Source organism: Mustelus asterias, chromosome 13 (genome assembly GCF_964213995.1).
Source record: "Mustelus asterias chromosome 13, sMusAst1.hap1.1, whole genome shotgun sequence".
NCBI classification, from domain to species: Eukaryota; Metazoa; Chordata; class Chondrichthyes; order Carcharhiniformes; family Triakidae; genus Mustelus; species Mustelus asterias.
Genome location: NC_135813.1, coordinates 13,022,617 through 13,043,647, shown reverse-complemented (window position 1 = coordinate 13,043,647; position 21,031 = coordinate 13,022,617). Strand labels below are relative to the sequence as shown.

Genomic DNA, 21,031 nt, shown 5'->3' with positions numbered 1-21,031 from the left:
GAACCATCTGAATTTTACTTTGGGGGGACAGAAAAGATTACACATAAAGAAAGGTTATGTACTATTAACATGTGGGTAGAGACTCATGGGGGTGGGGGGGAGAGGCTGGTTAATAGTACTGCCCACAATATGATGTAGCGAGACATATGACAAGCCTGGTGTATGAGAGGGGTTGGCATGATGATAGATATAGTTATGGGTTAACAATAAATGGTTTGCGTTCAATCACACAAGCCTCCAGACTGCTTAGTGAGGCCCCAAACAACCTTTCAACAGTCTCCACCGCTTCGTTAAAATGCATGTGCTTTTATAGAGCTGAGAAGCTTAACTAATGGGATAACCCTGAAATAGATACAAAAACTATTGCTCCCAGCTACAAAAAATGTGCTAAAGCCCTTTCACATTTCAAATTGGAGAACTCTCTTTTAAGTTGGCTCTTTTTCTCCCTTTTGGAAAAAAGCTGTTTGTTTGCAACAGTTGGTCTGTTCAGAGTTCCTATTAATGAAGCAGATAGTTTCCACAGCACACAGGGTGGCCATGCTATTTCATTTTGATCTTTCATTTTACAATTATTTCTAATTCTCCAGGTTTCAGCAGCAGGGTGGTGAACTGGGGTGGGTTTCGCTCATCTTCAAATACAATGGACTTGATGAATTGCATCTGAAAAATACAAGGGCAGGGATCCTTCGGTCTTTTACACGCTGCCAGCGAGAACGGAGAATTTGGCACTTAGCCAACACGCCGTTCACTGCAGCGCGACCGGAGAATCCCAACCACGGCAAGGTCGGAGAATTCCAGCACTGAAAGTCAAATTAGAATATTTTCTTTATAGTGAGGGATTAAGCTATGAAGGGGTGATGAGATTCGGGTGTAGACATGTCTAGACTGCTCAAAGTAATCAAAGCGACCCATAGAACATTGGCCATTATCTCAGGGCAACACGGTGGCACAGTGTTGAGCACCGCTGCTTCATAGTGCCAGGGACCTGGGTTCGATTCCCGGCTTTGGTCACTGGCTGTGTGGAGTTTGCACATTTTCTCCGTGTCTGTGTGGGTTTCCTCCGGGTGCTCCAATTTCCTCCCACAGTCCAAAGATGTGCATTGGCCATGCTAAATTCTCCCTCAGTGTAGCCAAACTGGCGCCGGAGTGTGGCAACTAGGGGATTTTCACAGTAACTTCATTGCAGTGTGAATGTAAGCCTACTTGTGACTAAATGCCTTTGTTTTTTAAGACAGGTAGGAAACAAAAGTGAGAAAGTGGTATTTTTGGTCTGATCCCTTCTGAAGTACTTTTGTTTTTGGCACTAAATTTCAAAGATCAGTCCAGTCAGGGTTACAATACGACTTCACCTGAATGGTATCAGAGATCTGGGTGTGCAAGTCCACAGATCCTTAAAGGTGGCAGCACAGGTGGAAAAGGTGGTGAAGAAGGCATATGGCATGCTTGCCTTTATTGGACGGGGCATGAAGTATAAAAGTCGGCATATGATGTTGCAGTTATATAGAACGTTGGTTAGGCCACATTTTGAATACTGCGTCCAGTTCTGGTTGCCACACTACCAGAAGGACGTGGAGGCTTTGGAGAGAGTGCAGAAAAGGTTTACCAGGATGTTGCCTGGTATGGAGGGTATTAGCTATGAGATGAGATTGGGTAAACTAGGGTTGTTCTCCCTGGAAAGACGGAGGTTGAGGGGCGACCTAATAGAAGTTTATAAAATTATGAAGGGCATAGATAGGGTGAACAGTTGGAAGCTTTTTCTCAGGTCAAAAATGACAAACACAAGGGGTCACAAGTTCAAGGTAAGGGGGGGGCAAGGTTCAATACAGATATGCGGGGGACGTATTTTACACAGAGGGTGGTGGTGGCCTGGAATGCACCACCAAGCAAGGTGGTTGAGACAGACACACTAGGATCATTTAAGACTTATCTAGATAGCCACATGAACAGACTGGGAATAGAGGGATACAAACGGATGGTCTAGTTAGGAACACATGATCGGTGCAGGCTTGGAGGGCCGAAGGGCCTGTTCCTGTGCTGTATTGTTCTTTGTTCTTTGTTTTAAAGTGTTAAATTATAAAAGTTGATTTGGTTGAGTAGTGATGTAATTGAGGTCTTGAAAATCACAATAGGGTAGCTACAGAGCAAATATGACCAGGATTAATTTATAATATTGCAATAAGGAATCAGTTTTGTCAAAAGGTTGACTTCTGAGGAGGGTCAAACAACACATTGCTCCAGAGTGCTGAACCACAGAGTGATGGTCATACCTTAGCACCTGTGATTCGATTCCAGTCACATCAGACACACAGAGCAATGAGCCTCTCCCAGAACCAGGAGAATTTGAGGCAGGTGGAGTATTACACCGTATTGAAATTCATTCTGATTCTACCCTTTTCACTCCGCTATTAGAATGTACATTTTACTGTCTTCTCTTGTTGATATATTGTGCAATGCAATTTTTTTAATGATTTAATTTTAAAAAGCTGGCATTCCCAGGCCAGTGCTATCCAATTCAGAGGTAAATGTTGCGACTTCCGTGATAAAACAAAATGTTGACAAGTCTTAATATTTTCATAATACTAGTAACTGATTAAACATGTTGATTAATTGTTAACGGTTATAAGAATGTTGGTTGCAGTAACAAGCAGTGGAAAAATTCACAGAACTCTCTAATTATTATAGCCTGAGGCTGTGCGACCTGGTGTATTGAACAACTTTCTGAAGTGTTCTTTGGGATTAAAAGCTCATTATAGCCTGCAGCCACATTTCACAAAGCTAATGCACAGAGCTATGTGTAATATAGTACATGTTATAAGGGTTTGACAGGTTTCTAAAAGTTTTCCCTGCAGTAGATGCAGATGATTGCTAATAATGCCTTTATATATTACAGTAGCACTTCAAATAGAAGCTGTTGTACAGTACAATATTTGATGGCATGAACCCAACCTCCACATACCACAGCGTTGCTAGTGCTGACAAATAACTGCCCCATGGCTCACACTGCAATGAGTTGGTGAGTTTGGCCATGCCATTTTGGAGAAGGGGCCAGAGAGAGAGGCCAGTTGCTTCCCTGGAGGTGAAGAGAGAAAGATCAATGATTTAAAAATGCTTCCATTCCTCAGGTTCTGATAGACAACCACATACAAGATAAATCACTGCTATTTTGTTAAATTATTTATAGTTAATCATAAAATAGTTTTTAAGACCTGACAGTAATGATCATCTGAGACATTTACATTCCTTGGAGTACTTTACAGTAACAGACTGGTACAAGTTTCTATGACATGCAGCGAGATTGTTTTAAGTTATTTTTCATAGGTTATTGTAAAGAAGATATAATAGTTTAATGTGGGCATCTTTGATTATAGTTACGTACACATGCTGTATCACAAACAGGCATCTTGTGTACGCCCGCTGCTCAAAAAGGGAGGTAAAGAGAGATGGGGAACTATAGACCAGTGAGCCTAATGTCGGTAGTAGGGAAGCTGTGGAGTCCATTAACAAGGGTTTCATAACTCAACATTTGGATACCAGTGGTATAATCGGACAAAGTCAGCATGGATTTACGAAAGGGAAATCATGCTTGACAAACCTCCTGGCATTCTTTGAGGTTGTAACTCGTAGAGTTGGCCAGGGAGAACTGCTGTATATAATTCATTTAGACTTTCAGAAAACTTTTGACAAGGTCTCACATAGCAGATTACTATGTAAAGTTAAAGCACATGGGATTGCAGGTAGTGTCTTAAGATGGATAGAAAGCTGGTTAGCAGACAGGAACTAAGAGTTGGAATAAATGGCTCTTTTTCTGATTGCCAGGCAGTGACTAGTGAATTACAGCAGGGATCTGTGCTAGGACCCCAACTGTTCACATATATTAATGATTTGGACAAGGGAACAAAATGTATTATCTCCCAATTTGCAGATGATACAAAGTTAGGTGGGAGGGTGAGCTGTGAGGAGGATGCAGAGATGCTTCAGCGTGATTTGGACAGGCTGAGTGAGTGGCATATGCATGGTAGATGGAGTATAATGTGGGTAAATGTGAGGTTATCTGCTTCGGTAACAAAAATAGGAAGGCAGGTTATTATTTGAATGGGTGTAAATTGAAAAGGTGGATACTCAGCAAGACCTTGGTGTCCTCGTGCATCAGTCGCTGAAATTAAAAGTACAGCAGTCAATAAAGAAGGCAAATGGTATGCTGGCCTTCATAGTGAGAGGATTTGAGTATTCAGATGGGGATGTTTTACTGCAATTGTAGAGGGCGTTGGTGATGCTACACCCGGAATATTGTGTGCAGTTTTGGTGTCCTTATCAGAGGAAGGATGTCCTTGCTATAGTGGGAGTTCAGCAAAGATTTACCTTTTGATTCCTGGGATGGCAGGGTTGTCATATGAGGAGAGACTAAGTCGATTAGGATTATATTCATTGGAGTTTAGAAGAGGGTGAGGGGATATCATAGAAACTTATAAAATTCCAATAAGATTAGACAGGGTAGATTCAGAAAGAATGTTCCTGATAGTGATGGAGTCCAGAACTAGGGGTCATAGTTTGAGGATAAGGGTAAACCTTTTAGGACTAAGGTGAGGAGAAATTTTTTCACCCTGAGTGTGGTGAATGTATGGAATTCATTACTGCAGAAAGCAGTTGAGGCCAAAATATTGTGCGATTTCAAGAAGAAGTTAGATATAGCTCTTGGGGCTAATGGGATATGGGGGGGGGGGGAGGCAGGTATTGAATTTGATGATCAGCCATGATCATAATGAATGTCGGAGCACGCTCAAAGGGCCAAATGGCCTACTTTTGCTTCTATTTTCTATGTATGTTTCTATGTAAACATTCTACTTTTTTCCCCAAGATAGAGTGGTCACTACTCTTAAATATATCCACCTGGCAACTTCATGTGTCTCTAATAATCTGTTCTGCTTTCTAATTCTTTGTTACAGGTCACACTTGGAAAGGTATTGAAGGCAATAGTTGTGATGAGGAGTTTATTTATTGATCGGACAATCGTTAAGGCATATAATGAAAATGTCTACACAGAAGATGGGAAGGTAGGGATATTTGAGACATTAACTTGATTGGTGAAAAAATTATTTTCTATATCTGAGTCATTTATCACAAACCTGGACATGTCTACTGCTGATCATACTAAAATAGCATTGGAGAAATGTACATAATCCAAGTAAGTTGCTAAATTCTTGGTATTCCTGTTATTAGTGTGCTTAAGGAAAAAATATTTTAAAAAGTGTATAGTGTTTACCATAGTGGATAATAATGTATCAAATACCCAAGAGGATTTTGAAGTCCAAAGATGTGCGGGTTAGGTGAATTGGCCATGCTAAATTATCCCTTAGTGTCAGGGGGACTAGCTAGGGTAAGTGCAAGGGGTTATGGAGATAGGATCTGGGTGGGATTGTGGTCAGTGCAGACTCGATGGGCCAAATGGCCTCCTGCACTGTAGGGATCAATGATCTAAGTTGAATTTAAAGACTTGAAGACTAACCAGTCACCTCAGCCAGGTGACATCAGGCTATTAAACAGGAGGTTAGAGAGAAGTCTTGGTTATCATAATGAAGGAATCCGTAAACACTGAACATTTGCAGGATTGAAAACAAATACATGTCTTTTATTTAAAAGGGTGACCAGTCTGACCCCTGCTAATTGGCCTGTAGGGGATTAAATCCAACAACAAGTAAAATAATGGAAACTATTCCAAGGAATAGATTGGGAGTTGAGTATCTGTATAACAATAGCTTGAAATAAAACCAACATTTTCAGTTTATTCCTCTAAATTTGAAGTTGCTTAATTTGTCTGATAATTACATTTTTATAATTCCCCATTTGATGTGTTATTTTCGCTGCTTCAATTAAACTGTAATTCAATTTTTAGCACAGTTGAACAAACTGTAGAAGCGAAAGATCTTGCTCAACAAAACTCCTTGACTTTTTGAGGATGGAATAAGACTTTTATGTAGAATTACATTCTATTGCTCATTATCAGTTGTGATACTGAACCCTCCAATCCCTCTGCTCTTGCAAGTTACCGAATCTTTCTGCATTATTCTTCTGATCCCTGTCTAATGGCATACGCGCAATCTATTTTTTTTTTATTTCCAGCAGGGTTATAAGAAGACTCACTTTTTCAATATTGCCAGGTCATTAGTCTGACTGGGAGGTCTGGCTAAATGTGAGAGGACTTTGTCACTCCACTCCCATCAGGTACAAACACCTTCTGGATGCTGAGAGTCTGGATCATTGATCTTTTGCTCACAAGAGCCTTCCTCTAATTGGAAGTACAGTTGTTATTCTTTCTTATTTTTACCAAATCACCTCACACTAATATTGAATTCCATCTGACACTTTTTTGACCGTTTTGTCAATATCCCCTTGAAGCTTCCTTTTTCTATTTAGAGTGATATACCTTCCCTGCTCTCTTAGTATCATCTACAAATTTGGACACCATTCCTTTTTAGCTCTGTTTCCAAATCATTGGTTTACAGTAGGTAGAAACAATCCCAGAACAAAACTCTATGTGATGTTGCTATCCACTTCCAATCATTCTAAGTAATCGCCTTTAACTCCAACTTAGTTTCCTCTCTGTTTTTTTGACTCACCTGATGAAGGGGCAATGCTCCGAAAGCTCGTGCTACCAAATAAACCTGTTGGACTTTAACTTGGTGTTGTGAGACTTCTTACTGTGCCCGCCCCAGTCCAAGGCCGGCAACTCCACATCATGGTTTTTTATCCAATTTGCTTTTTTCACCGAATTACATATCTCTTAATATTCTCTTGTAGTTACCTGTACGGTACCTTGCCAAACATTACTTGAAAGTCCACATACTTTGCACTTAATGCATTTCTTCCTTACAACATGTCACCTTCGCAACGGTGTAAATCCCTATTATGTATTGCTTATTTTAATTTACCGAGTTCATGTGAAAGACTTCTGATTAAACTAAAAGTCTTCAGAATCTATTGCATAACATGGTTCAGTTTTTTTTTCGGAAGGAAAGAGTGCAGTTATGAAAGGACTCCCAGTGTAGGGGAGATGGTGCTGACTGAAGTCTCACGGGAATTGGTGTTTGGACCTCTTTTAAGAGTACATAAATTACCTCGATGCTGAAACCAAGTATAAGTTGGTTAAATTGCCGAAGACATTAAAATAGTGGAGCAGCAGAGAGAGGATGCCATTAAAGACTTGTAGAAGAACTTGGTTCAATTATGCAATTTCATAAACAATTTCATATTGATGTGAAGCATTGCAAATTGGGAGAAAAATAATGCAAGATGAGTGCATGATGGTTAAATAAACAAGAATATGGAGACCTTGAAAGCAATGAACCATATTTCTCATTCTATACAGGGTAAGCAATTATATATATTTTTGTCTTTGATTAACTGAGTGTCAGAAACTTATTACCAAGAATCTCCAAACCAAGCTACTAAGAAATCCTCACAATTAGAGTTTCCACTTGTGTCTACCCAAATCCAAAGAATTTGGCCACTGGTTGGCAAGAAGTAAGATTTGGAAAGTCAAAGAAACACTTAAGACCACTGCTGAAGTTTAACCGTCTTGAGCCATGAAGAAATATGCTAGAAAACTTTCTGCTGCTCAATCAGCTTGGGAGACCATAACCATTAGAACATTTATTCGCTGGATGGTCTGGAACTGTGTGGAGTAGGCTGTGTGCTAGTATTTGCAACCTTCTTTTTGTATACAGTAAAAAGTCTCACAGCACCAGGTTAAAATCCAACAGTTTATTTGGAATCACGAGCTTTCAGAGCGCTGCTCCTTCATCGGGTCTCTGAAAGCTCGTGATTCCAAATAAACCTGTTGGATTTAAATCTGGTGTTGTGAGATTTCTTACTGTGCCCGCCCCAGTCCAACACCGGCATCTCCACATCATCCTTCTGTATAGGTTAAAATCAACAGGGAAATCTTTAAGAGATAAAGGGAGGTAATTTCTACCTTGCCACATTGTGGCCGTCATCCTTAGGAATATACATCTTGTGAAAGGATAGAGCAACTTGCCTTAGGAACTGTTAAAGGAGCAAGTTGAAAATATTCCAATGGAATTGTGGGATTTTCAAACCTTCCCTGTGATTTGCATGCATGTCAGGAATGCATTGTTGGAAACAACAAGTGTAGGTCAAACACCTTCAGATTGGAAATGGTCAAGCCCTTACCCCTCCTGACATCTGCCCTGCCCTCCTTCCACCCAGTCTCGTCACCTCCCCACACCCAAAAGATAACAACGTTTGCTGAAATTATAGAAAAAGAGGGCGGTCATTTGATTCAGTTGAGTCTTACGTTCCTGGTCACTTCCATGAGCAATCACTATCTAAATGCATCTTGATACCAAAAAGCAGTAGACCAGAGTGCCCGCCAACAAAGTTACCTACTTATCAATCAGTAATTGATACAGAGAGTCATATTTTCTAACAGCTCCATTATTTATAAGACAACATATTGGACATAATTTTAATCATTTTGATTATAGAATCATAGAATCCCTACAGTGCAGAAGGAGGCCATTCGGCCCATCAAGCCTGCACCGACCACAATCCCACCCAGGCCTTATTCCCATAACCCCACATATTTATCCTGCTAATCCCCAGACACTAGGGTCAATTTAGCATGGCCAATCTGTACATCTTTGGAGTGTGGGAGGAATCCAGAGCACCCAGAAGAAACTCGCACAGACATGGGGAGAACGTGCAAACTCCACACAGACAGCGACCTGAGGCTGGAATTGAACCTGGGTCCCTGGTGCCGTGAGGCAGCAGTGCTAACCACTGTGCCATCATGCCGCCCCTTACCCCTTACTCACCGAATCTTTCAAGTTACCAAACATGGTAAGCAGTTGGTCTGAATCAGAGAAGTTAGTCAACATTCTTGCTGCCTATTCCCATCTCATAATGAAAAAAATATGGCTGTGTTATCAAAACTCTGATGTTCCACTCTCCCACCACCGGTTGATTGGTCTGGCAAAATTCACTTTCTAGCCATGTACATGAAGACCAACCATTTTAATGAGGTGCTAGAGACTTTCTAATAGTATGTACTTCGTTTGTTTTGCTGTTAAACCTTTTTTTTTCCCATTGCATTCCCATCAATGGTCCCAGGTTTACCAGTGCAAGACAAACCTGCCTGTAATCCAGGGGAGGATTGAATTTTCAGTTGAACACCATAGAAAGAAAAGAAACTGAAATCCAATTAATTTAACACATGTACAGTATTGTTATTGTGTCAAACATTTATATAGCACCTTTAGCAGAATGAAACATCCCAAAGTGCTTCACAGGAGCATTAGAAAATAAAGTATGATACCGAGACGTGCAAGGAGATATTGGGTCAGTTGACCAAAAGCTTAGTCAAAGACCTATGTTGTTAAGTGTTTTAATGGAGTAGAGTTACTAGGAGGGAATTGCTGAGCTTGGGAACTGAGGGCATGGCCACCAGTGGTGGAGCAATTGTGAGTGGGAATACACAAGAGGCCAGAATTAGAGGAGCATAGATATTTGGTGGATTGTGGGGTTGCTGGAGATTACAAAGATAGGAAGGGGCAAGGCCATGCAGAGATGTGAAAACAAGGATGAGAATTTTAAAATCAAGACGATGTATGACCCGGAGTCAATGTCGGCCAGCAAGCACAGGGGTTGTGGTGGAATGGGACTTGCGTGCTAAGGGATGGTCAACAGAACTTTGGATGACCTCAAGTTTATGGAGAGTCAAATGTGGCAGATCACCCAGGAGTATCAGTAAATATCACCAGTATCTTCAGTAAATTGTGTGCCCTGGTGTATTTACAAAGTACATTCGCAGATGCTTAGAGGCAAGTTGACTTCAACTTTTTGAAAAACTTGGATTAATGTAGTGTGCCAGATTCCTGATGACAGAACATGAAAATATAGATATCGAACAGTATCTTTTTTTTAAAGAGTAGTTATTCTTCAATAACCAGTGACTCACTTTTCGAGTGTATTCTTCGTGCCCTTGAGTTGTACTTACTTGTCTGTGAATTTCTTTACCACAATGCAAGTTTGAGTTATTGATCATCTAAATCTTTGAAAGGTATCCCAGTACTATTTGTTCATTGACATATTAGCTGATTCGCTCTGTTTGATGTATTAAATATGACACATTGTACATCCTTTCATACCAAAGTGCATATCAGTAGTTTGGTGCTTGATTCTAGATGTCAGGTTGCAAGTTTGAACCTTCATAGAAACATATGAGTGGGAATGGGCCATTCAGCCCCTCAAACCTGCCTTGCCATTCTACTAGATCATGGGCTGATAGTTTACCTCGGTGCCTTTTCCCGGTACTATCCCCATATTCCTTGATATCTTTAATACCTAGATCTATATCAATCTATGTCTTGAACAAATTCAATGGCTCAGCCTCCCACAGCTCTCTCGGGTAGAGAACTCCAAAGATTCGTCACCCACTGAGTGAAGCAGTTCCTCCCCATCTCAGTACTATATGGCTTATCCCTTATTCTGAGACTGTCCCCTGGTTCTGGACACCCAGCCAAGGGAAACATCCTTCCTGCATCTACCCTGTCAAGCCCTGTAAGAATTTTGTATGCTCCAATGAGATCATGTTTGATTTTTCTAAACTCTAGAGAATACAGGCCTAGTCTCTTCAATCTTCCATCCCAGGTATGTCTGATTATGGCAAGTATATCCTTCCTTGGATAAGGAGACCGATACTGTGCACAGTACTCTAGCTGCAGCAAGATTTCTTTATTCCTGTACCCAAATCCTCTTGCAATGAAGACTATCATACCATTTACCTTCCTAATTGCTTATTGCACTGCATGTTGGTCTTTAATGACTTATGAACAAGGGATCCCAGCTCCCTTTGAATGATATTCCATCTGCCATGTTCTTGCCCATTCATTAATCCAGTCTAAATCCCTTTGAAGCCTCTTTGCATCCTCCTCACAGCTTGCATCCCTACTAAGTAATAAATTTTGAAATATTACATTTGGCCCCCATGTCCAAGTCATTGATTTATAGATTGTGAATAGCTGGGGACCAAGCACAGATCCTTGTGGTACCCACTAATCACAGCCTACCAATCTGAAAAAGACCAGTTTATTCCTGCTACTCTGTTTTCTGCCTGTTAACCAATCCTCAGTTCATGCCAATACATTACCTCCAACCCCATGCGCTCTGATTTTGCTCACTAACCTTTTATGTATGTCCCTATTGGTCTTCTGAAAATCTAAATGCACCATATCCACTGGTTCTCCCTTATTTATGTTCTCATAAAATTCTAGCAGGTTTGTCAAACATGATTTTTCTTTCATAAATCCATGTTGCTCTGCCCAAGCCTACCATTTTCTTGTTCTCACATTCTTTTAATAGATTTTGGCAATTTCCCTACGACTGATGTTAGGTTAAATAGGTCTGTAGTTCCTTGTTTTTTCCTTCTCTATATTTGCTGCCTTCCAATCTGCAGGAACTGTCTCAGAATCTATAAAACTTTGGGAGATGACCATCAACACATCTACTATCTCTATTGCCACCTCTTTCAACACTCTGGGATAGACCATCAGGGCCAGGGGATTTATCAACTTTCAGTCCCATTAATTTCTCCAATACAATCTTTCTACTAATACAAATTTCTTTCAGGTCCGCAATATCGCTGTCCCTTGATTCTCCAGTATTACGGGGAGATTTTTCTGTCTTGCTCTGTGAAGGCACAAAGTATTTGTTTATTTTATCTGCCATTTCCTTATTCCCTATTATTTCATATGTGTTGCATGTGGGTATAATTTGCCTGCTGAATTGTACTTTCTCTTGGTTGGTTAATAAGTTGACCAATTTGTAAATTAGATATCTATCCCGCACTCACTGCAAGGATATAAATGTGATTGAGTGGTGCATCCATACCAGAGATGCTGTTTTCACAGCCTTCGAAACCAGACACAGAACAACAACCAATGGGTTTAAATGATGTACTGTACACTTGCTGCTTAACTATGCTTAGATTCCCATTTAGAAACTCTGCATCACCTTGTGCATTGTCACAACAGTTTCAGATCCAACCAGCCAAGTTGCTGATTAGATGCATGTTTGACTCTTTGGACCCAACACCAACTTAGTTACAATTATCTTGCTCGACTGAGTCTCAACACACTCGATGTTTAAGCAACAGCTGGATGGCAAAAGAAACAATATTGCCACACTTTCCCTCTGGTTAGAGCTGTAACCATCACCAGGTCTTTCACTCTTGGTGCTCTCTCTATGAATTGTAAAGGAAAGCTCGCAATTTTTATAGTCTTGATTCATAATGGTGTGAGCTGTTTTTCAGTTTTCTAACTTATCTGTTGATCGTCTTGCTTGTGATATGGGCTAATCTCTTATTTGGAAGACCCTTTAAGAAATTCTTGTGAACTCAAAATCCTTGCTGGCAAAGCTTTAACTTGCTGAAGGCCATCTATGTCCTGAAGCATTCTGAGAATGAACAACGTTGAATATTTTAAGCTACAGTACAAATCTACAAGCTCCTTATAAATCAAAAGAAAATAAAAAACTTAATCATATGAAATTCAACCAAAACCTTATCCTATTTATGTATGTAAGCATACAGTATCTTACAATGTGTAGTTCTGATATACTTTGCTTGTTCAAAGGATCTTGCAGTGTATAGGCAAAAGAACTCTCCATGCACAAAGTGGACAACACCTTAGTCCTTAGGCTCCATGATTGATGGTTGTCATGGAAATAAGTGCAGCCTCCTCTCCCTAATGAGAGGAAGAGGGTTACAAAGAGTTTGAATTGGAGGCAAGTGAACTGACGGTAGAGGACAATTTAAAGATGTGTCGAAGTAAGTCTCTATAGATATTTGTATATTCAAACATGCAAAATGTAAAAGCTTTTTGTCTATGGGAGATAATATGAAAAATAATTAATTCAAATTCAGTAGCAGGCAAAAGATTAACTCTTGACTCTCAATTAAAAATAATTTCTTTCTTTGGGGAAAATAAAGGATCATGATCTTGCAGTCTTGCCGTGGGTATTTTTCTTTCCTGAAGCATGGGCTGATTGCTAATTTAACACCACTAAAGATGCCCCTGCAGTCCTGACTGAATTTCAGCTAAAACCACTGGTGTCATGTTTTTGCCAAGGCATTGTTAATTACTTAGAAACAGGAGCAAAAAGGCACCTCTCAAAGTAGCAGAGGGAGAAGAATTCTATCAAAGCAAAGGTTCAAAGATGCTAAAATCTGTCTCCTGGGTCATTCCTGATCCTCGATCCTCCTGACTTCAAAGTGGGATATCTTTGGAAGAGGGGGGCTGAATCTTGGTTCTTTAATCAGTGCTGACACAAGCCCTGTTTGATATTAGAAGCAGGGAACAGTTTGATTTGTTCTATCCTTTTGAAATTATTCTGATGACCTTCAGAAACCTTCGTTCCTTGACTTATTAGGAAGAAATATCTGCAGCAAAGTAGCTTGGATTTAATTTAGATGCCCGAGCTGCCTGAAATGATGCTTTCAGCGGTATTTATTACAAATATAGCCCTTGATTGAAAGTGAATAAATGAACAATAATGTGCAAGTGGAAGTGCATTATTTATTTTGTTTTTTTTTTGATCAATTGGTTAAAGATCTGATCATTTTGCGACAGGTTTGCATGATCAAAGAGAGTTCTCGTTTAGAACTTCACAGCAAGTCGAAGTAGATCATTTTCAACTATTTATACCCTGATTGTCTTCAAATATTTTAATGTGTATTGCACAACTCCTTCATTTGACCTTTTCCAATATTTATAAATTTTGACTTGAGCCCAGTAGTGAAAATGATGCCTCTTTTTTTTATCTTTATCCTCGGTGGTTTTGATTATAACTGAAAACAGTCAGTGGTGTAACGCCCTGTTTGTATGTTTTCATCAGGGAAACAGATATGGATGCTGCAACATCTTATCAAAAATACGCTCTGCTTTTAAATGTTAATATTGTAAAACCTTCTCTATAATCCAGCCTGTCAGATTTGGTTTTTTGACTGATGCCATGATGTACGTTATTGACCGCAGTATCCCTTGTTCCAAATGATCTTGGGTTTAGAAAGGGAAAAATCAGCTTGGTTTTCCTACTTTTGATCCATCTCCCATCTTGAAACACTCTAATTGCCAGTGCCTCAGCTAACAAACTGAAGAAATTCCTGGAGAGCAGTGCATCCTGACAAGCTTATATCAGCGTGAGTCATCTTCGAAAAGTAAAGAGACACACCTGCCCCAAGGCAGAACAAATTTATCTCGTGAATAGCTGAGATGCAGACTTGGAAAGTCCTGAATTTGATCCTGGCCTATGCTGAGTTTTCCGCCCTCAGGCAACAGGAGCGCTACAACTGGTCTCGGCATACTTCTTTAGGGAGGTGAATCGATCGGGATTCCTGATGCTCACCGTTCTTGAGTAACATTTGGAAGTGGATGTGAATGAAGACTGGTTCAGGCTCAGCAGTGTTGCTCACCAAGGTCAAAAAGCTTGTGGAGCCTATTATCGATGTTCTTATATGATTAATAGCCAGCTGTGTGAAGGGGGGCTGGTGTTGGTACTGGTTACTAATCAACCAGTAGCCAGCAAGATGCAGTCTGCAGAAGAGGAAGAGAATTTGTTGGTTGATTTCCTTCAGAAATGGAATGAAAAGCAATTTTAAATTCCTCTTATCTCTGCAATCATTGATTCTTATAACATAGAAAGAGGTCATTTGGCCGCTCTTTGTCAGCTCTTGGCCTTCTCAATTAGTTGAACTCTCCTACTCTATTTTTACCTAAAGCGCTGTCAATGTTTCCTTTTCAAGAATATATCAAATTCCCTTTTGAAAAGTACTATTGAAACTGTTTCCACCACAAATCGGGCAGAAAATTCCAGATCACATCTCACTGGTTTGTTTTGCAATCATCGTAATTCTTTTGCCAATTATTTCAAAAATCTGTGTTAAAGAACAGTACAGCACAGGAACAGGTCCTTCAACCCTCCAAGCCTGCGCCGATCAAGTTGTCCTATCTAGACTAACCGCTTATATCCCAATATTCCCAGTTTGTTCATATGCCTATCAAGATGAATCTTAAATGTGGCTAACATAACTGCCTCAAATTTGACAACTTTTGTACTCGATGCTCCATCCGATGTAGGCAAGCATGTCATATGCTTTCTTCACACCCTTTTCCACCTGTGCTGCCACTTTTAAGGATCCATGGACCTGTACTCCCAGATCTGTGTGTGTGTCTATGCTCCTGATGGTTCTGCCATTTATTTTATAGCTCCCACCTGAATTGGATCTACCAAAATGTTACTGATCCATTAGCCGGTGGAAATAGTTGCTCCTTATTTACTCTTCAATATCTGTCAATTTTTGACACCTTAATCAAATTTAACAAGCTGTACTCAAAATAGAACAATTCCAGTTTCTCTAGTCTCTCTGCAGAACTGAAGGAAGGCAGGAAGGTTGATTCCATTTCTTTTGTGTCTGTTTTCCCCTCCATGTGATGATGCCTGCAGGACATGATTACATAGGTATTTTGTCTTCTACTGTCTTGTTCACATAACTATTTGCTGTATGTCCACAGAACAATCATTTATTGTCCATCCTGAGTTGCACTTGAGCAGGTGGTGATGAGCTGCCTTCTTGAATCACTGTAGCCTTTGTGTTGAAGGAACTCCCACATTGCTTTTAGGAAGAGAGTTCCAACTTGGGATAGTGTGTGACATAGAACATCAGCAATAGGCACAGGAGAAGGCCTTTAGCTCTAGGACTTGGTCCACCATTCAGTGAGATCATTGGTGATCTGCTACTTTAACTCCACTTTCCTGCGTGATCCCCAGATCCTTTATTGCCCTTAAGTATCCAATAATCTATAGATCTCAATAGTTGTGTATATTCAATGCTGAGCCTCCACTGCCCTCTGGGGTAGAGAATTCCAAAGATTCGTAACTCTTTGAAGAATTGTTTTCTTGTTTCAGCCCTAAAAGATAAGCCCTTTATCCTGTGACTGACCCCATGTTCTAGATTCACCCAGCCAGCAGGAAACATCGCCTGCCCTGCATATTTGCAGCAATTCATTATTTTTACTGATTAAATTTTAGTTTGCTGAAAAATGGGATATGCTATCAATCAATGCAGAATGCCTAGCCTCTGACCTACTGTAACAATGATAGCATTTGTGTTCAGCCAGCTATTTTTCCGGTCACCTGGATGTCAATGGTGGAGAATTTAGCAATGGCAATGCCATCGAATGCCATGTGGAAACTGTTGGACACACTCCCAGAGGTGGTTATAGCTTGGCTACTTGTCAGCCCAATTAAAGTTAAGTTTATTTATTAGTCACAAGTAAAGCTTCTATTAACACTGCAATTAAGTTACTGTGAAATTCCCCTAGTCGCCACACTCCAGCGCCTGTTCGGGTCAATGCACCCAACCAGCACGTCTTTCAGACTGTGGGAGGAAACCGGAGCACCCAGAGGAAACCCACGCAGACAGTGACCCAAGCCGGGAAGCGAACCCGGGTCCCTGGCACTGAGGCAGCAGTGCTAACCGTGCCGCCCCAATGTTGGACATTGTCCAGATCTTGCTGAATGCAGGCTGAAAAATCCTAATCGCAAGGGATAGAGTATTGGAGAAACTGAAGGGGCTAAAGGTAAACAAGTCGCCAGGACCCAACGCCAGGACCCAATAAACTGCACACTAAGGTTTTAATGGCAGTGGCTGCAGAGATAGTGGACCCATTGGTTGAAATTTTTTGTAGCTCACTGAATTCCAGGAGGGTACCATAAGATTGGAAAGCAGTCAATGTGACTCCCTTTTTCAAAAAGGGAGAAAGGCAGAAGGCAGGGAACTATAGACCAGTTAGTTTAACAGCTACCATTGGCAAGACACTGGAGTCAATAATCAAAGAGGAATAGCTAATCATTTAGGAAAGCTGAATATTAATTAAACCGAGTCAATATGGTTTTATGAAAGATAAATCATGTTTGACAAATGAACCCTTTGAGGATGTCACAGAGAAAGTAGATAGAGAGGACCCTGTAGATGTAGTGTATTTAGATTTCCAAAAGGCATTTGGCAAGGTGCTGGTGCATAAAGTAAAAGCCTATGGAATTGGAGTATGTGTGTTAGCATGGATTGAAAACTGGCTGTCACATAGAATAGGCCAACGCCGGCATTCCCACATCATGTCACATAGAAAACAGAGAGTTGGAATAAGTGGCTCCTTTTCAGAGTGAAAAGATATAACTAGTGGAGTATCACAGGGATCAGTTCTTATCGCGCAATTGTTCACTATTTATGCTAATGACCTGGAGGAAGGAACAGAATGTAAGGTTTCCAAATTTGCTGCTGATACGAAGATAGATGGAAGGGCAGGTTGTGATGAGGATGCTGTTATTCAGCAATGGGATATAGATAGGTTGAGTGACTGGGCAAAAACCTGGCAAATGGAGTTTACTGTGGGGAAGTGAGGGGTCGTGCACATCGACAGGAGGAATCAAAAGGCAAAGGGGTTGGAGTTTAAAAATAAGTGAGATTTTGTTGCAATTGTACAGGGTGTTAGTGAGATTTCATCTGGAATACTGCATACAGTTTTGATCCCTTTACCTAAAAAAAGGATGTAGTAACATTGGAGGCAGTCCAAAGGAGATTCACCAGGCTAATTCTTGGGATGCGAGGGTTTTCCTACCAAGAGAGGCTCAATAGTTATTCCTTGGAGTTTAGAAGAGTGCAGGGTGACCTTATTCAAACATATAAGATTCTGAGAGGGCTTGACAGGGTAGATGGTGAGATGTTTTCGCTAGTCGGAGACTCTTGAACAAGGGAACGTAGCTACGAGATAAAGGGTCTGTCATTTAAAACTGAGCTACGTAGAAATTTCTTCTCGCAGAGGGTGGTGAATCTCTGGAATTCTCTGACGCAAAGGGTACGGGAGGCTGGATCATTCGAAGCATTCAGAATGGAGGTAGATAAATATTTGATAGATGGAGGAATAGAGGGGTCATGGGGAAATGGCACAGAAATGGAGTTGAGGCCAGCATAGATCAGCCATGATTGAATTGAATGGCAGGGTGGGCCTGGTGGCCGACTCCTGCTTCTATTCCTTATGTTCTTGTGAATGAAAGTTTCATTATCTTCAGGTAAAAGTGGAGGTGAGCAGTACCATCACCAGTGAACAGCGCCACTTCTGACCTCATGATGCAGAGGTCATTGATGAAGCAGTGGAAAATGGTTGGACTATAATGCTGCTCTGTGGAACTCTTGCAACAACATCCTCATTCAATTCCATCCCATCAGTCACCTTCACCTTGACCAATATAACATCACTGGTAAAAGAAAATAGTTCTGGCCATGAATCTCACATAGCTGGCTAACTTCCATGTTGCTGTTCCGCAAACCACTGCGAGCTGTACCACAAAAGGCAGGACCTTGAGATTGCAGCTGTGATGTATGATAAACAAGGGCATCAGAATACCAGCTAATTCTTAGCATTAGTGCATTCGATCCCTGTAAATGTATTATAAATCACAGGCACATTATAGACAACCTGTTTGTACTGTGAAAATGAAACATCTTTTAAAATATTGCAAATCAATTTCAAAGAGCAAGTGCTTTCTACATTGGAGTAGTCAGTGTTTAACTACTCTCTTAAATTAAGCTGTGCGGAACGGGAAACTGACCAACTAAATGGCTGATCGCTGCAGTATTATTTATAGTTAGGTGAATTCTGATCAGATCAAATGGAGGAAAAGTAGAACTGATTTTTGGAAGAAGGGAAAATGCTGTGTGAAAAGGGGAGTTGTTGTGGGAGGAAATCCAGAGCTGCAAGTGGTGATAGGCTGTTTTCAATACAATGATAAAGCTGGAGGGCAGTAATTTGGAGATTTAAATTGAAGAGATGGTGGATCTTGCCGAGTACAGTCAGTGGTGGGACATGTGGGGAGTTGGAGCAATCTGAAATGCATAATTGACACGAATAAACAGATTGACTGACTGTAATGATGAGCCTTGAAGAGGGGAGTGTCTATGAAAAGAATTACAAGACTAATGAATTATTAAGAATATTGATTAAACATAACAAAACTAGTGCAAAAAGAGTACTAGAGATGTTTAGTGTAATTTTTAAAAGTTTTTCCAATGTAACCAAAATGTGAAATTAAACAGCAACTTGTATTTATAAATTGCACCTAAGTTATTCATTATGCCTTTAATGTAATAAAATGTCCAATGGTGCTTCACAGGCGCATTACAAAAGGAAGTATGACACCAAACTACATAAGGAGATATTGGGCCATAAGACATAGGAGCAGAATTAGGCCACTCGGCCCATCAAGTCTGCTCCGCCATTCAATCATGGCTGATATTTTTCTCATCCCCATTCTCCTGCCTTTTCCCCATTACCCCTGATCCCCTTGTTAATCAAGAACCTATCTATCTCTGTCTTAAAGACACTCAATGACGTGGCCTCCACAGCCTCTGCGGCAAAGAGTTCCACAGATTCACCACTCTCTGGCTGAAGAAATTCTTTCTCATCTCTGTTTTAAAGGATTGTCCCTTTAGTCTGAGGTTGTGCCCTCTGGTTCTAGTTTTTCCTACTAGTGGAAACATCAGTTTGAGCCGGTTGACCAAAAGCTTGGTCCAAGAGAAAGCTTTTAAGAAGCATCTTGAAAGCAGGGTTTTCAATGACTTCAAATTTTGGAGGGGAGAATAGACCAGCCAGGTCTATAGTTGGGTCTAACAGTAACAAAGGTATGGATGAGGATTGCTGCGACAGATAAGTTGAGATGGGGCAAAGTTGAGTGATGTTATGGAGGTGGAAATAAGCGATCTTAGAGATGTTCATGGCTCGGTGTGGAGAGTATGTTGCCACTAACAATGAAGTGTAGAAGTGGACCTCCAAGCATTTTTAAATGGCATAAATACAAATGTCATATCGCCTTCCAGTGATCAGTTGTTGCCTGTTAAGGTTTCATTCGTTGCCTGTTCCTATACTTGAACTTTAACATTTACTTTTTGAGCTTAGTGGAGCAGCAGGGTGATAAATTAATTTTTGTAAACTAATGTTTTCCAATTCTAATACTTTTCTTAGCAGGTTTTGCAGCTTGGAAATCAATAAAGCAGCTACTGAATAGTTAACTTCAACAAAAAAAAACAATGGTTTGCTACAAAGGCATTGAGGAAATTCCTGATTTAACACAGGCAAGTTCTCACTTGCTTCAAATCTTCCTGCTCACAAGTTAGTAGAGCAGCTAAAGTTACCAGAAAACATAGAACGGTGTTCAGAGCTCTTTCTGCGAAGTGTGTTGAAATCAAGGATTTGAAACCAAAATGACTGAGCTTTTGAATGAAACTAGTGAAGTTTGTTCCATTGTTCAGCTCTTTACTGCAACACTGAGATTTAAAAAGGCTTCCCATATGTCTTCCTGCTTATCAAAATAAGGCTGAGAGATGGATAAAAACTGTGTCTGGAAGAGTAGGACCAGGTCAGTACACTCCACAATTACCATGTGTAGGCTTTTATACTGATGCACATTTTGGTACAGCTATGAAAAACACTTTGCTGAACAAGTACTCGGGAAGTAGAATTTCAGCATGACAATTAGGCCAAACAAGATGGCCAGGATTCTCTCAAAAATATTCTCCATGTCAAATTTGTGGGAAAACTGGAGTAAATCGCACTTTTTTTCGGTGAGAGTTTGAAAATGAATCTCCCACACTCTGTGCACTGCAGAGTACGTTAGCGTGAACCGTGTTGAAAAGCTGTGGGTGGGGCCTATTCCCACTAGTGAGGCTGACAGCATAGCGCTGAACGGACCACTGTGCATGCGCTAATTGGCGCACGCGTAGCGGCTCCTGTCTGCCGGCCTCCCGATTTCTGGCCAGCTCCCGCTGAGTATTCCCGGGCCAGCCCTGACCCCACCCTCTTCCCGGCCCGTCCCAATCTCCACCCCCTCCCCACCACTGATCCTGTCTGCAGAGCGGTAGTAGGGCCCATGTCCAATGGGCAGTGCCAAGATGCCCTCTGGACAT

General features: G+C 40.8%; 1 protein-coding gene across 1 annotated transcript in view; it reads left to right on the top strand.

Annotated features, from left to right (window-relative positions):
* The window catches only part of med27 (mediator complex subunit 27), a 251,803-nt gene that overhangs the window by 211,193 nt on the left and 19,579 nt on the right, over window positions 1-21,031 (top strand). Inside the window, exon 5 of the mRNA XM_078226371.1 lies at window positions 4,944-5,051. Coding sequence (XP_078082497.1) covers window positions 4,944-5,051 — 108 coding nt within the window. The remainder of the gene's footprint in view (window positions 1-4,943; window positions 5,052-21,031) is intronic.